Below are 15996 nucleotides of genomic sequence, written 5' to 3'. Positions count from 1 at the left end.
GCAACTCATTGAAACTCTGAAAATAAATACATGGGCAAATGTTAACAAACATAATAATAATAGGCCTGCATTATGGTAGGCAGCTAATTGTTAAATTACACTTTCCATCCTTACCTTGGAAGGTCACTGTCTCTGCACTGATCGCCTGTGATTGAGACAACGCTAGCTACCCAATGGGAGCGTAGTAGAACGCTCCTCTGAATAACGGCGCGTGGTTTTGGCTTCAGCGCGTTGGGAAAAAGAAAGATGAGTACAAGACAGCCATACGTTTAGGACTACTTCCTGTTGAATATGGTAGTTTGATTACTAGCACTTTTTGACAGAAGAATTGTCGCACGTGAGTGATTGAAAAATTCAGGTAGAAACAAATTAATGTTAATTGATTATTGGTTGACGCAATTTCTTCCGTGGCCAATCATGTGCCTCGGAGCAGACGTTCTCTGAGAGCCCTGAAAAGCGCAAGGTGTGTTGCTTGCACGCGTGGTTAACTTCAGCAATTTCCAGAACGATAAACTGATTCCGATTGGACAAAGCAGCGTGAGCTGTGAGAAGAAGAGTATAAGTAACCCCAAGGCGTTGCTCTAGCTGTAGGCAGTGTTAATGTTTGTGGGGTGTGTGTTTGTAGCCTATGTGGGGAAAGTATTTATAAGAGAGCCTTTATAATTTATTTTGAACCAACATAGCTATATCAAGGTAAGCTAGTTTATTTTATTCAATACTTGTTGAGTGTTCTGATGCTGCAAGCGAATGTTTTGCGTCATTATTAGGACTAGCCAAAAATGTTATACAGAAGTTTTCGAAACATATATTTAGAGCGCCTACATAAATTCACTTATCTACTCCGATTTCAGAGCACTCTTGACAGTGTGCCAGAGCGCAGAATAATTGAAGAATTTACGAACTCCTCTGCAAAACAAGCGTAATTAGTCACCAACGCTCTGGATAACATGAACAGCATAACCAGCTCTGCTAGGGCGACTGAAATGGTCAGCGGGATGTGTTCTCTCATTTGTCTGGAAGTAGCTAGCCGATGTTAGCCAGTCAGCTTGGGTGCTTGACTGCTGTTGAGGTCAGAACGCTCGGATCAACCTTACTCCTCGGCACGCTCTGAGAGCCATGAAAAGCTGAGAGCCCTCCGAAGCGAAACGCTCTGAATTTACGAACGCCCAGGGAGCACACTCTGGCACTCCAGATTGAATTTACGAACATCCCTAGCAACAGTAACTAGATGCAAACTGGCCTACTTTGAACATTTTTATGCTTTGTGTTGATAAATGTTAAATTTCTCCAATGTATGTGTGGCATTTCTAAATTCTCCAATCCACTCATTCAGCGCTTGTGTAGGCTATGCGAAGTTGGCTTGTGAATTATTGCTAAATTGTAATAACATGTACCTTATTTTTTACAGCACTTTTAAAAAGGAACTAACGGGTTGGGCGCCATGGTTGCTACAAGCAAACTTAAGAGTAAAAACCCGGAATGCATATCAGAATTGATTGACCGTAGATACGACTTGACTTGTATTGAAAATGGTAAGCGTTTTGAGCTTTTCTTCAATGTATGTGTGGCATTTCTAAATTCTCCAATCCACTCATTCAGCGCTTGTTTACTCCAGTATTGGTGCGTAGTTGCAGGAAAGAATGGAAGGGGATGGTGACGTCAAAATATGACTTCATCTTTTATCATATGCTGGCCAACAGGACTCCGTTTCTTCAAATAATGTTGTTGTCATGTATCAATGTGAGATTTGAATGCACAGACTGCATAATGACTCTGGCTGTTGTACTGTAGTTAAAATTTTAACTTCTATGAAACATTGAAATCCAATTGTCACATACCTCACCTGACAATTATAAAGATTGCGTGCAGACAATGTGTTGACAAGTCCATGCACTGTGACTCTGGCTCAAGTCTCATTTCCTTCTCACTGACCTGAGAGGACTGGATGGGTGAAAGCCAATAAGCATTATGGTGGTTAGGCTATCCAGTGAATTCTGGCAGTGAAGAGGACATGACACTTTGGGAGGCCTTTGTGCCACAAGACTGCCATCGACTGACCGATTGCTACACAATGTGGTTAGCTGATGGCATTTGACCCAATCCTGGTGTTCCTGGCAATGTCTAAGCAGGTGTTTTGTTGCATTATTTTGTTTGTCTTTTCATAGTGAATGCGGCCCTGGTGACTCCAATGTATGGATATCAAATGGTGACACCATTAAAATATAATTTCCCCCTCAAATGAGCCTGACAAATTGGTCCACATCAGGCTGGTGTGTTAGCAATAAGAATGATTAGCGGTAGCCCAACTGATTCAGCATTGTGGTTATAAATAAATGGTCAGACTCATGGGGTTGCCCATCTCTATTTGTGTTAAATATTACCTATCGCTGTCCCAAACTTTCAGTCATGGGGAAACAGTCTATGCCCCTTAGCCAATTGAACAAACTGCTACTGTTGCACAAATATGATATAAGAACACCACTTACTCAAGAAACCGTATAGACACCAGTACCTGGTTTCACGTCCATATTGATGTATAAAGGAGAAAGAAACCAGCCTACTGCTGTGCAATGTCACGGTGGGAATTTTCAATCATCAAATTCCTCATGGTATATTATTGACTGGGTCAAATTGTCCAGTCTCTAATACTGGGGGGGTCCATGTCTCCCCCTTAAGTTACACGCCTGACTTTATCAAATGTTCTTGTATTTGACTGAGGCCCATAGTCTGCACTTTTGCTTTGTCTTTAAAACATCACTCGACTATTGTCTTTGTCTTCTGTCAGAGCTGGATTCCTGGGAACACTGTTTGGCTGAGCCTCACCTGAACGTGGAGGTGTCTGAGGACAGGATGTGTCAGCAGTTGGCCAAGATGTTTGAGAACTGCCTGTCACGGGCCAAGAAGACCACGATGCGTTGCTCTAAGGTGCTGGTCCCTGAGAAGCTGACTCTGAGGATAGCACGCGATGTACTGCGCCTGTCGTCGGGTGAGCCGTGCGGCCTACGCGGCTGTGTACTCTACGTGCACCTGGAGCAGGAACAGTGCTGTAAGCAGCTGGAGCGCATCGTGTACAATGCAGACGTGGTGCCCACCTTCGAGCTGACGCTGGTGTTCAAGCAGGACTGTAGTGCCTGGCCCAGTCTCAGGGACTTCCTGCACATTGGTGCCTGTTTCACTCCAGGCTTCAGGCATGCGCTCAAACTCAGCCCTGGCTTCCGGCTCATCAAGAAGAAGCTCTACTCCTCCTTGGCTGGTACCGTGGTAGAAGAGTACTGAGAAGGGGGAATTGAGGAAGGTGGGACACCATGGTTCAGTCAGATGTCCTTGGGGTGGCATGTACAATGCTTTTCTACACTTGAATATCAATGTTAAGATCTCTCCTGGAGGGTCTTATTTTCTACATGTTTTTGTATAAATACAGTTTGTGTCTTGTACAAAGGTTACTGTTGTCCAGCCTGTCTGTTCCAATGTCCAGGTTTCTACAACTGATTATTCAAAATGGACTGACAAGTCTTGGTTACTGTAATGGATTGTCTAATGCCTGAACAAGATTAGCATAATTATATATTTTTTTACTTAGCAATATTTGAACAAACTTTGGCAATCCGTTTGTTTCCAGATTTGTCCACTGCTGTGCAGCAAAGTAAACCCACCTAGAGGCTATAGGAAGAGGACTTGGAAAAGTTCTGGGGGCCATAATGTAGGTGTTCAATGCTGAATTGGGGGTATGTAAGTGTTTGTTAGCGAGCCATTGAATGTTTGTCCTTGTGAACATGCTGCTCATTGACGGGGCTCCAACCTCGACGGATGCCATAAACTGCCACTTAGTTAATGTTGAAGAAAAATCGAAAAAAAAAATCTTGCACTTGTTAGATCCTAGCTCCACGGGGGTTCTTCAGGGCTTGTTCTTTTTATACCTTTCTCAATTGATGGCTGTAAGTAACTTAAGATTTGTTTTGTTGAGATTCCTGTTAAAGGCAGTGGCAATGTCTTTTTGACAATTAAACATTTTAAACCTACCTTGAGTCACTTGTGTTATTTAATGTGTTCAATCTGTTCATGCCCTAAACTCCTGAAGTTGGTTGCCATTTTAAATTTCCAAAGAAATAATTCAATTGTAACTTTTGTACAGGATGTTGGATAATCTGTCACCAAGCCAGCTGTGCTGCATGTTCTGGTGCCAAGAATGAGACTGGGGTAGTGCTTACTAACAAGGATGTAAACAAATTTGTGCTCAACAGTTGAGAGATATAAAATGTGTGTAGAACATTTGTGATCGCTCATGAGACATGGTGCCAAAACCTTACATGTGGCATTTATATTTATTTTCAGTATGTCCTAATTTCCCCACTACAGTAATAAACCTATTGCAAAGTTATAGCAGTTGGAATATCTTGTGTCACATTACAGGTCACCAATAAGAATTTGATCATAATATACATTGGGCAACATGCACCTCTAACATAATCCCAACCTACGGAACTTGGTTCGAAGTAGAAATCTTGTCATCAAAAGCTTTATAAAAAAAAATTAAATCTACATTTTTAGTGCCATGCATTGCAAACAGTTCCCCCCCCCCCCCCAGAGTATTCGATAAATGAGCACCCCCTTACACCATGCATCAGGCCTTCCACTAAATACAATGAAAGTGAGCACACAACGCAAAAGCATTAGGGTGACACTTGCAATGTGTCTATGGGATAATTAACCCATACAGTAGTTCCTGGCTACTAACTGTCCTTCACATGCTTGTGTCATGACTTTTGTATGTCAGCTAGTGAGTGCTTGGATGAGTGACTCAATTCGTTTACTGAATGTTACACTACGTGTTGTATAAGGAACATGTTAAATGTGTGATTCCCTCTTGTCAAAAGGAATCATCAGCTGTAAGTATCTACATGAGCCTATATTGTACAGAATCAGCCACTACAGTGGTGCAAACATCTATAGATTTCAATTTCCTAGATGAAACTTCAGCTATCAGGGCCAAATCCTGTATATACAGTTGAAGTCGGATGTTTACATACACCTTTGCCAAATACATTTAAACTCAGTTTTTAACAATTCCTGACATTTAATCCTCGTAAAAATTCCCAGAAGTTTACATACACTCAATTAGTATTTGGTAGCATTACCTTTAAATTGTTTAACTTGGGTCAAATATTTTGGGTAGCCTTCCACAAACTTCCCACAAGTTGGGTGAATTTTGGCCCATTCCTCCTGACAGAACTGGTGTAACAGGTTTGTAAGCCTCCTTGCTCGCACAAGCTTTCAGTTCTGCCCACACATTTTCTATAGGATTGAGGTCAGGGCTTCGTGATGGCCACTCCAATACCTTGACTTTTTTGTCCTTATGCCATTTTGCCACAACTTTGGAAGTATGCTCGGGGTCATTGTCCATTTGGAAGACCCATTTGCAACCAAGCTTTAACTTCCTGACTGTCTTCAATATATCCACATTTTCCTCCATGATGCCATCTATTTTGTGAAGTGCACCAGTCCCTCCTGCAGCAAAGCACCCCCAAAACATGATTCTGCCACGTCCGTTCTTCACGGTTGGGATGGTGTTCTTTGGCTTGCAAGCGTCTTCCCCTTTTTCCTCCAAACATAACGATGGTCATTATGGCCAAACAGTTCTATTTTTGTTTCATCAGACCAGAGGACATTTCTCCAAAAAGTACAATCTTTGTCCCCATGTTCAGTTGCAAACCATAGTCTAGCTTTTTTTAATGGCGGTTTTGGAGCAGTGGCTTCTTCCTTGCTGTGCGGCCTTTCAGGTTATGTGGGGCGGCAGGTAGCCTAGTGGTTAGAGCGTTGGACAAGTAACCGAAAGGTTGCAAGATTGATTCCCCGAGCTGACAAGGTAAAAATCTGTCGTTCTGCCCCTGAACAAGGCAGTTAACCCACTGTTCCTCGGCCGTCATTGAAAATAAGAATTTATTCTTAACTGACTTGCCTAGTTAAATAAAGGTTAAAAAAAATGTCGATATAGGACTCATTTTACTGTGGATATAGATACTTTTGTACCTGTTTCCTCCAGCGTCTTCACAAGGTCTTTTGCTGTTCTGGGATCGATTTGCACTTTTCGAACCAAATATGTTCATCTCTAGGAGACAGAACACGTCTCCTTCCTGAGCGGTATGACGGCTGCATGGTCCCACGGTGTTTATACTTGCATACTATTGTTAGTACAGATGAACGTGGTACCTTCAGGCGTTTGGAAATTGCTCCCAAGGATGAACCAGACTTGTGGAGGTCTACAATTTTTTTTTAAGGTCTTGGCTGATTTCTTTTGATTTCCCCATGATGTCAAGCAAAGAGGAACAGCCCCAAACACTATACACAGCTCACAACACACAACCCCTAACACCCTACAACACCTCAGCTTCAAAGCAGTTCAGAATAACGCCTCTCTAGATTAATGATAGAATATGGAGGTAAACAATTGCCTATTTCGCTGGTATGTGCTACTGTCTGAAATTGTACAGAGTTGTAAAGTTATTCCTAAACAGCTGCTTAATTCGATATGACAGAAATGCACCGACTAGACTGCAAACTATCTAGTTTTATGTTTATGTGCCATATGTAAATGTAAATACTTCGTAACTCTTACTCAATCTAATGAATGGCATGTACTTTCTAGACAGTAAAGTTTACTGTCAGTTCTTCAACATACCACACCACCAATATAAGGGAACCTAAGCCTTTAAACAACACACAATGTCAGACATATTATGTTTCAAGTACAGTAATTAGAGGAGCTACATGTTTACAACGTAAGCAGAGGCTGAATTATATTTCAAACATCTGAGATCAGTGCCTAAGAGAGATTTGTTTGTATTAGTCTGGGTGGATTTGGACTTTTTTTTTTTCTTCAGATAATGCATTCTCCATAGCACAAAAAAAAGTTTTGACGACCAAGTATTAATAAACCAATATTTTAGGTACTCTTCCCACTTCTGAGGCCTTGGCTAAACAACATTGACTATACAGTATGCCTACTCACCCTTCTAAATGTTACTTCCCCCAATAGGCCAATAGGTGCACTTGCCAACTAAATTGGAATTACATCTGGTGATGTTGATCGTTCTTCATTGGGGAGAGAGAGGGGGGGGTCTTGGCTTGGACATTGACACCTGGTTATGTAGCCTGTATTGGCCAATCGCTGACCTTTTGCAGAAAGTACTGATCCGAATATGTACGAGTTAACCTAATTAATCCATCCCTACAATAAGCCGTTGCCTTTGTGACCATTCGTTTTTCTGGCACATCCCAAGGGGGGCGTTGTCTCTCTGTTGACCTTTTCTGGAATGCTGAAAGTAGGCCGCCCTTCGACCCAAAGTCACCTCGGCGAGGATGATCCCTGCCAACGCAGCGCCACTGTATGCCACTGCTGCCAAGACCCAAGTGCATCAAATAAGTTGCATCTAAAAATAACCAAACTCCTACGCACATTCATACAAAACATTAGCAATGTGTCCTTGTACATTTCCATTATGTAGAATGTTTCTAAGTATTCTACAAAGTGTCTACTAAGTGAACATGATGATTACCTTTGAGCTTTCAACAGATACATGTTGACTTCCCTTCAGGAAAGCCCGATATACCACATATATGAGATTCAAGTGGTAACGCAATATAGGGATAGTTGCCTTGTTAGAGGCATGATACAACTAACACCAAGATTTTACCCTGTAAAGGACACCTGCATATCCTTGACTGCATTACTTGAATGCATTTCCTCATATTCTGGATAGTAGAACATTTTAACCCTCTTGTGCAGGCACACCTTCCAATTCTTCTTAATGCTAGACTGCTATTTATCACACATTTTCTAAATCTGGTCTTTGTAACCTTCAGACAGTTTAACATTTTCCAAAAGCACCAAAATAGATTAAGAGCTTGGTACGTGTTCAAAGTCACATCTCCCTGCTGGGAAGCCATTCAATTGGGCCCGTTATCAAGAGACTGGTGATAGAATGAGAGTGCACTTAGGCACTAGTTCTCTTTCTCTGTTCTATTGATTTGCTCTTTCGATTGAAGATGTTAGTTGCGTAAGTGCCTCTGAACTGGGTCATGCCCATTGCAACTACACAGGCTCCCTAAGTTTTATCGATTTGTAAGGTCCTCATTTAGAAAGATATTGTATTTAAAGATATCAGATTTGACCATGAGTTCAAAAATGTTTTGCATGACATGCACTGCATAACGCCTCTGCCTCTGAACTTATAACTTTCCTGAAATCCCTGCGCTTGGAGGCCACAAGGTCAATTATAGAGCAAAATGTATCTCCAAGTCCACCATTCCGAAGTAACTGAGTGCTGATGTATATTGGTTGCTTTAAAGGCATTATTGTCACTAAGCAGCAAGAGAAGACATTTTACATTTGCACTAAATATATATAAGTATGTGGACAACCCTTCAAATTAGTGGATTCGGCTATTTCAGCCACACCCGTTGCAGTCAGGTACAGTTGAAGACGGAAGTTTACACACACCTCAGCCAAATACATTTAAACTCAGTTTTTCCCAATTCCTGAAATTTAATCCTAGTAAAAATTCCCTGTCTTTGGTCAGTTAGGATCACCATTAAGAATGTGAAATGTCAGAATAATAGCACAGAGAATGATTTCTTTCAGCTTTTATTTCTTTCATCACATTCCCAGTGGGTCAGAAGTGTACACACACTCAATTTATTATTTGGTAGCATTACCTTTAAATTGCTTAACTTTGGTCAAACGTTTCAGGTAGCCTTCCACAAGCTTCCCACAATAAGTTGGGTAAATTTTGTCCCATTCCTCCTGACAGAGCTGGTGTAACTGGGTCAAGTTTGTAGGCCTCCTTGCTCGCGCACACTTTTTCAGTTCCGCCCACAAATTTTCTATGGGATTGAGGTCAGGGCTTTGTGATGGCCAATTCAATATCTTGACGTTGTTGTCCTTAAGCCATTTTGCCACAACTTTGGAAGTATGCTTGGGGTCATTGTCCATTTGGAAGACCCATTTGCGACCAAGCTTTAACTTCCTGACTGATGTCTTGAGATGTTGCTTCAATATATCCACATAATTTTCCATCCTCATGATACCATTTACTTTGTGAAGTGCACCAGTCCCTCCTGCAGCATAGCATCCCCACGACATGATGCTGCCACCCCCGTGCTTCACGGTTGGGATGGTGTTCTTTGGCTTGCAAGCCTCCCCCTTTTTTACTCCAAACATAACAATGGGCATTATGGCCAAACAGTTCTATTTTTGTTTCATCAGACCAGAGGACATTTCTCCAAAAAGTACAATCTTTGTCCCCATGTACAGTTGTCTGGCTTTTTTATGCCGGTTTTAGAGCAGTGGCTTCTTCCTTGCTGAGCAGTCTTTCAGGTTATGTAGGACTCGTTTTACTGTGAATATAGATACTTTTGTACCTGTTTCCTCCAGCATCTTCACAAGATCCTTTGCTGTTGTTCTAGGATTGACCTGCACTTTTCGCACCAAAGTACGTTCATCTCTAGGAGACAGAACGCGTCTCCTTCCTGAGCGGTATGATGGCTGCGTGGTCCCATGGTGTTTATACTTGTGTACTATTGTTTGTACAGATGAACGTGGTTCCTTCAGGTGCTTGGAAATTGCTCCCAAGGATGAACCAGACTTGTGGAGGTCTACAATTTTTTTTTCTGAGGTCTTGGCGGATTTCTTTTGATTTCCCCATGATGCCAAGCAAAGAGGCACTGAGTTTGAAAGCAGGCCTTGAAATACATCCACAGGTACACCTCCAATTGACTCAAATGATATCAATTAGCCTATCAGAAACTTCTAAAGCCATTACATAATTTTCTGACCTACTGGAATTGTGATACAGTGAATTATAAGTGAAATAATCTGTCTGTAAACAATTGTTGGAAAAATTAATTGTGTCATGCACAAAGTAGATGTCCTAACCGACTTGCCAAAACTATAGTTTGTTAACAAGAAATTTGTGAAGTGATTGAAAAACGAGTTTTAATGACTCCAACCTAAGTGTATGTAAACTTCCGACTTCAACTGTATATAAAATCAAGCACACAGCTATGCAAACTCCATTGACAAACATTGGCAGTAGAATGGGCTTACTGAAGAGCTCAGTAACTTTCAACGTGGAACCGTCATAGGATGCCACCTTTCCAACAAGTCAGTTCGTCAAATTTCTGCCCTGCTAGAACTGCCCCGGTCATCTGTACGTGCTGTTATTGTGAAGTGGAAACATCGAGGAGCAACAACGGCTCAGCCGCAAAGTGGTAGGCCACACAGCTCACAGAACGAAACCGCTGAAGCACGTAGCGCGTAAAAATAGTCTGTCCTCAGTTGCAACACTCACTACTCAGTTCCAAACTGCCTCTGGAAGCAACGTCAGCACAATAATTATTCGTCGGGAGCTTCATGAAATGGGTTTCCATGCGCAATGCCAAGCTTCGGCTGGAGTGGTGCCGCCATTGGACTCTGGAGCAGTGGAAATGCGTTCTCTGGAGTGATGACTTCACCATCCGGCAGTCCGACGGACAAATCTACATTTGGTGGATTCCAGAAGAACGCTACCTGCCCCAACTGTAAAGTTTGTAAATCTTAACGCTACAGTATACAATGACATTCTAGATGATTCTATGGTTCCAACTTTGTGGCAACAGTTTGGGGAAGGCCCTTTCCTGATTCAGCATGACAATTCCCCCTTGCACAAAGCGAGGTCCATACAGAAATTGTTTGTCGAGGTTGGTGTGGAAGAACTTGACTGGCCTGAACAGGGCCCTGACCTCAACTCCATCGAACACCTTTGGGATGAATTGGAACCCTGACTGTGAGCCAGGCCTAATCGCCCAACATCAGTGCCCAGCCTCACTAATGCTCTTGTGGCTGAATGTAACCAAGTCTCCTCAGCAATGTTCCAACATCTAGTGGAAAGCCTTCCCAGATGAGTGGAGGCTGTAATAGCAGCAAAGGGGGGACCAACTCCATTTTAATGCCCATGATTTTGGAATGAGATGTGCGACGAGCAGGTCTCCACATACTTTTGGTCATGTAGTGTACATTTTTGTCTTTTAGCAGACGCTCTTATCCAGAGCGACTTACAATTACTGCATTTGTCTTATGATAGCTAGGTGAAACAATAACACATCACAATCGTATCAAGTACATTTCAGACATTTTCGAAAGATGGACAGTGGGGACTTTAGGGATAAGCTTGTTCCACCACTCGGGTGCCAGTGTAACGGATGGGAAATGGCTAGCTAGTTAGCGGTGGTGCGCGCTAATAGCCTTGCTCTTGCTCTGAGACATTGAAGTAGTGGTTCCCCTTGCTCTGCAAGAGCCGCGGCTTTTGTGGAGCAATGGGTAACGATGCTTCGTGGGTGACTGATGTTGATGTGTGCAGAGGGTCCCTGGTTCGCGCGAGGGGACGAACGTAAAGTTAAACTGTTACATTGATGCTGTTGACCCGGCTCACTGGTTGCTGCGGAAAAGGAGGAGGTCGAAAGGGGGGTGAGTGTATCGGATGTGAAATGGCTAGCTCGTTAGCGGTGGTGCGCGCTAATAGCCTTTCAATCGGTGACGTCACTTGCTCTGAGACCTTGAAGTAGTGGTTCCCTTTGCTCTGCAAGGGCCGCGGCTTTTGTGGCGCGATGGGTAACGATGCTTCGTGAGTGACTGTGGTTGATGTGTGCAGAGGGTCCCTGGTTCGAGCCCAGGTTGGGGCAAGGAGTTGGACGGAAGCTATACTGTTACACCAGGACAGAGAAAAACTTTGACTGGGCTGAGCGGGAGCTACCCTCCCGTAGGGGTGGGAGGGCCAAGAGACCAGAGATGGCGGAACGAAGTGCTCAGTTTGGGATGTTGTTTATGCACAGCCTGAAGGTAAGGAGGTGCAATTCACCTGGCTGCTCCATAGACAAGCACCAGGGTCTTGAAGATGATGCGAGCTGACTATGGTATACATTTTGACAGTGCCAAAAAAGCTGTGCTTTGTCAAAATGGACTTAAAATACTCTGTATCTGCACTGTTTCATTTTCAATCATCAGCCTCTCTTGGACACCATCGAAGGTCTTTTGATAAATGTAACATTTTGAGTAATACGGCCTCTTTTGACACTGATGCTACTTTTCTGTGTTGCAAAAATGGGGCACTGAATCTAGGTCTTCCTGACCCCATACTGCATTAGTGCCATATAAAAAATAATGTTTAATCATTGCTCTATGTCTGCAAAAAAAAATGTACAACCTGAAAACTACAAAACAAGTGGGTAGATGGGTCAGGATGTTTTGAAAGGTCAAAGGTTTGGATGGGAGGAAACTGTCCATGGGTCAACAATATCCCAGTCACTACAGAACTGCATACGTGACAGAGAGGCAAGAAGGAAGCCATAATTGAAGAAAAAAAAAATCTCAAATCCAGAATTGGGTTTGCAACAAAGCATGTCAACTATACCTTTCAACTAAAAGCATTTCAACTATAAGTGCTGTACTGGAACAGAAACTACATTGAACCAAAATATAAACGCAACATGTAAAGTGTTGGTCCCATGTTTCATGAGTTAAAGTAAAAAATCCCAGATATTTTCCATACGCACAAAAAGCTTATTTCTCCCAAATTCTGAGAACAAATTTGTTTACACCCCTGTTAGTGAGCATTTCTCCTTGGCCAAGATAATCCATCCACCTGACAGGTGAATCATATCAAGAAGCTGATTAAACAAGATTATCATTACACAGGTGCACCTTGTGCTAGGGACTCTAAAATATGGCCACTCTAAAATATGCAGTTTTGTCAAACTACACAATGCCACAGATTTCTCAAGTTTTGAGGGAGCGTGCAATTGGCATGTGGACTGCATGAATGTCCACCAGAACTGTTGCCAAAGAATCAAATGTTAATTTCTTTATAGAGAATTTGGCAGTACATCCAACCCGCCTCACAACTGCAGACCACGTGTAACCACACCAGTCCAGGACCTCCACATCAGGCTTTTTCACCTGCGGGGTTGTCTGAGATCAGCCACCCAGACAGCTGATGAAACTGTGGGTTTGCACAACCAAAGATTTCTGCACACACTGTAAGAAACCATCTCAGGCAAGCTCATCTGTGTGCTCGTTGTCCTCACCAAGGTCTTGACCTGACCACCGTTCTGTGTCATAACCGACTTCAGTGGGCAAATTCTCACCTTCGATGGCCACTGGCACGCTGGAGAAGAGTGCTCTTCATGGATGAATCCCGGTTTCAACTGTACTGGGCAGATCAACTCTATGCGAAATAGATGTGTCACGCTGCATGAGGAAACTGGTGGTCACACCAGATACTGACTGATTTTCTGATCCACGCCTCTACCTTTTTTTTTTAGGTACCTGTGATCAACAGATGCATATCTGTATTCCCAGGCGTGTAAAATCCATAAATTAGGGCTTAATTTATTCATTTAAATTGACTAATTTCCTTATATGTAACTGTAAAATCTTTGAAATGGTTGCAAGTTGCATTTCTTTTTTCTGTGTAGCTGTAAGGGCCATAAACATTATGAGGGCGCCCAAAGCATTCTCTTCTTACTGATAGTAAAGGCAAACTATATGAGGGCGCCCAAAGCATTCTCCTCCCATTGACAGTAATGACAAAGAGTAAAGGTCCTTCTCACCAATGCAGGAAGCACTATTAACATACTGAATAATGATCATTTAATTACCATAGTGAATTATTGTAATGTTGGTCTATGTGTCAATTAATCCCATAAGGGATGGGTTGCCAATTGGCGATTTGACAGGAAAATAAAATGTTATTCATACTGCCATCTTGTGGGGGAATGGCAATATTACTATTCAATTGAATGGGGGAAATGACATGCCTGAAATACAAAATGTTACCCTAACAAGCAATACACAATGAAATACACACAAAATATCTGGACCAATATCTGTAAAAATGAAAGCAAATGCTTAAAGCAGCAATCAGCAGTTGAAATCTATGCATAGTCACTTCGCCCCTACCTACATGTACAAATTACCTCGACTAACCTGTACCCCCACACATAGACTTGGTACCAGTATCCCCTGTATATAGCCTCATTATTGTTATTTTATTCTGTTACTTTTTATAATTTTTTACTTTAGTTTATTTGTAAAATATTTTCTTAACTCTTTCTTGATCTGCACTGTTGGTTAAAAAAGTGAAGAAAAAAAAGTGGTCAGATGAAGCAGATGCTTAACTACAGGACTGTTTTGCTATCACAGACTGGAATATGTTCCGGGATTCTTCCGATGTCATTGGTGGAGTACACCACATCAGACACTGGCTTCATCAATAAGTGCATCGAGGACGTCGTGCCCACAGAGACTGTACGTACAAACCCAACCAGAAGCCATGGATTGCAGGCAACATTCGCACTGAGCTAAAGGGTAGAGCTGCCGCTTTCAAGGAGCGGGACTCTAACCGGGAAGCTTATAAGAAATCCCGCTATGCCCTCCGACGAATCATCAAACAGGAAAATTGTCAATACAGGACTAAGATTGAATCGTATTACACCGGCTCCGACACTCGTCGGATGTGGCAGGGCTGACAAACTATTACAGACTACAAAGGGAAGCACAGCCGAGAGCTGCCCAGTGACACGAGTCTACCAGATGAGCTAAATAACTTCTATGCTCGCTTCGAGGCAAGTAACACTGAAACATGCATGAGAGCATCAGCTGTTCCGGACGACTGTGTGATCACGCTTTCTGCAGCTGATGTGAGTAAGACCTTTAAACAGGTCAACATTCACAAGGCCACTGGGCCAGACAGACTATCAAGAAGTGTACTCCAAGCATGCGCTGACCAACTGGCAAGTATCTTCACTGACATTTTAAACCTCTCCCTATCTGAGTCAGTATACCAACATGTTTCAAGCAGACCGCCATAGTCCCTGTGCCCAAGAACACTAAATGACTAAATGACTACAGACCCGTAGCACTCACATTTGTAGCCATGAAATGCTTTGAAATGCTGGCCATGTCTCACATCAACACCATTATCCCAGAAACCCTAGACCCACTCCAATTTGCAACAGATCCACAGATGATGCAATCTATATTGCACTCCACACTGCCCTTTCCCACCTGAACAAAAGGAACACCTATGTGAGAATGCTATTCATTGACTACAGCTCAGCGTTCAAAACCATAGTGCCCTCAAAGCTCATCACTAAGCTAAGGACCCTGGGTCTAAACACCTCTGCAACTGGATCCTGGACTTCCTGACGGGCCACCCCCAGGTTGTAAGGGTAGGTAACAACACACCTGCCACGATGATCCTCAACATGTGGGCCCCTCAGGGGTGCCTGCTCAGTCCCCTCCTGTACTTCCTGTTCACTCATGACTGCACGGCCAGGCACGACTCCAACATCATCATTAAGTTAGCTGATGACACAACAGTGGTAGGCCTGATCACAGACAACGATGAGACAGCCTATAGCGAGGAGGTCAGAGACCTGACCGTGTGGCGCAAGGACAACAACCTCTCCCTCAACGTGATCAAGACAAAGGAGATGATTGTGGACTACAGGAAAAGGAGGACCGAGCACGCCCCCCATGCTCATCGACGGGGCTGTAGTGGAGCAGGTTGAGAGCTTCGAGTTCCCTTGGTGTCCAACAAACTAACACGGTCCAAGCACACCAAGACCGACGTGAAGAGGGCACGACAAAACCTATTCCCCCTGATATATTAACTGATTGTTACATGGAAAGTCATTTGTGTTCCTTTATAAACAACGTTGCTGTGCCAGTTTTTTTTTACAATGTTTCAAGATTGCTTATTTCACCAAAACATGTATTCCACCATGTCTTAAGTTTATGCATTTTACCAATGTTGGCAAGACTGGCTTCATGGAAGGAGTGGGTCCACTTTCCTTCCTTCCAGAGGGAACTCAGTGTGCGGGGGCACTTTGCTGCACAGACCCAATGGAGCCGGGTCAGAGAGCTTTTGCCTAACAGAAATAAACAGGCTGATGGTTGAACGG

General features: G+C 43.0%; 1 protein-coding gene across 1 annotated transcript; it reads left to right on the top strand.

Moving 5' to 3' along the window:
- The first annotated feature begins 505 nt into the window (after positions 1-505).
- On the top strand, positions 506-4019 carry LOC129835127 (DNA damage-inducible transcript 4-like protein). The gene is made up of 4 exons (XM_055900525.1): positions 506-693; positions 1409-1532; positions 2786-3295; positions 3620-4019. Exons 2-3 carry the CDS (start codon positions 1442-1444, stop codon positions 3274-3276), a joined length of 582 nt encoding a protein of 193 aa, XP_055756500.1. The 5' UTR covers positions 506-693; positions 1409-1441; the 3' UTR covers positions 3277-3295; positions 3620-4019.
- Positions 4020-15996: the final 11977 nt, after the last annotated feature.

The sequence above is a fragment of the Salvelinus fontinalis genome, chromosome 36, assembly GCF_029448725.1.
Source record: "Salvelinus fontinalis isolate EN_2023a chromosome 36, ASM2944872v1, whole genome shotgun sequence".
In the NCBI taxonomy this organism is placed as follows: domain Eukaryota; kingdom Metazoa; phylum Chordata; class Actinopteri; order Salmoniformes; family Salmonidae; genus Salvelinus; species Salvelinus fontinalis.
The sequence above is the reverse complement of the archived record's forward strand: the minus strand, read 5'-3'. Positions and strand labels throughout refer to the sequence as shown.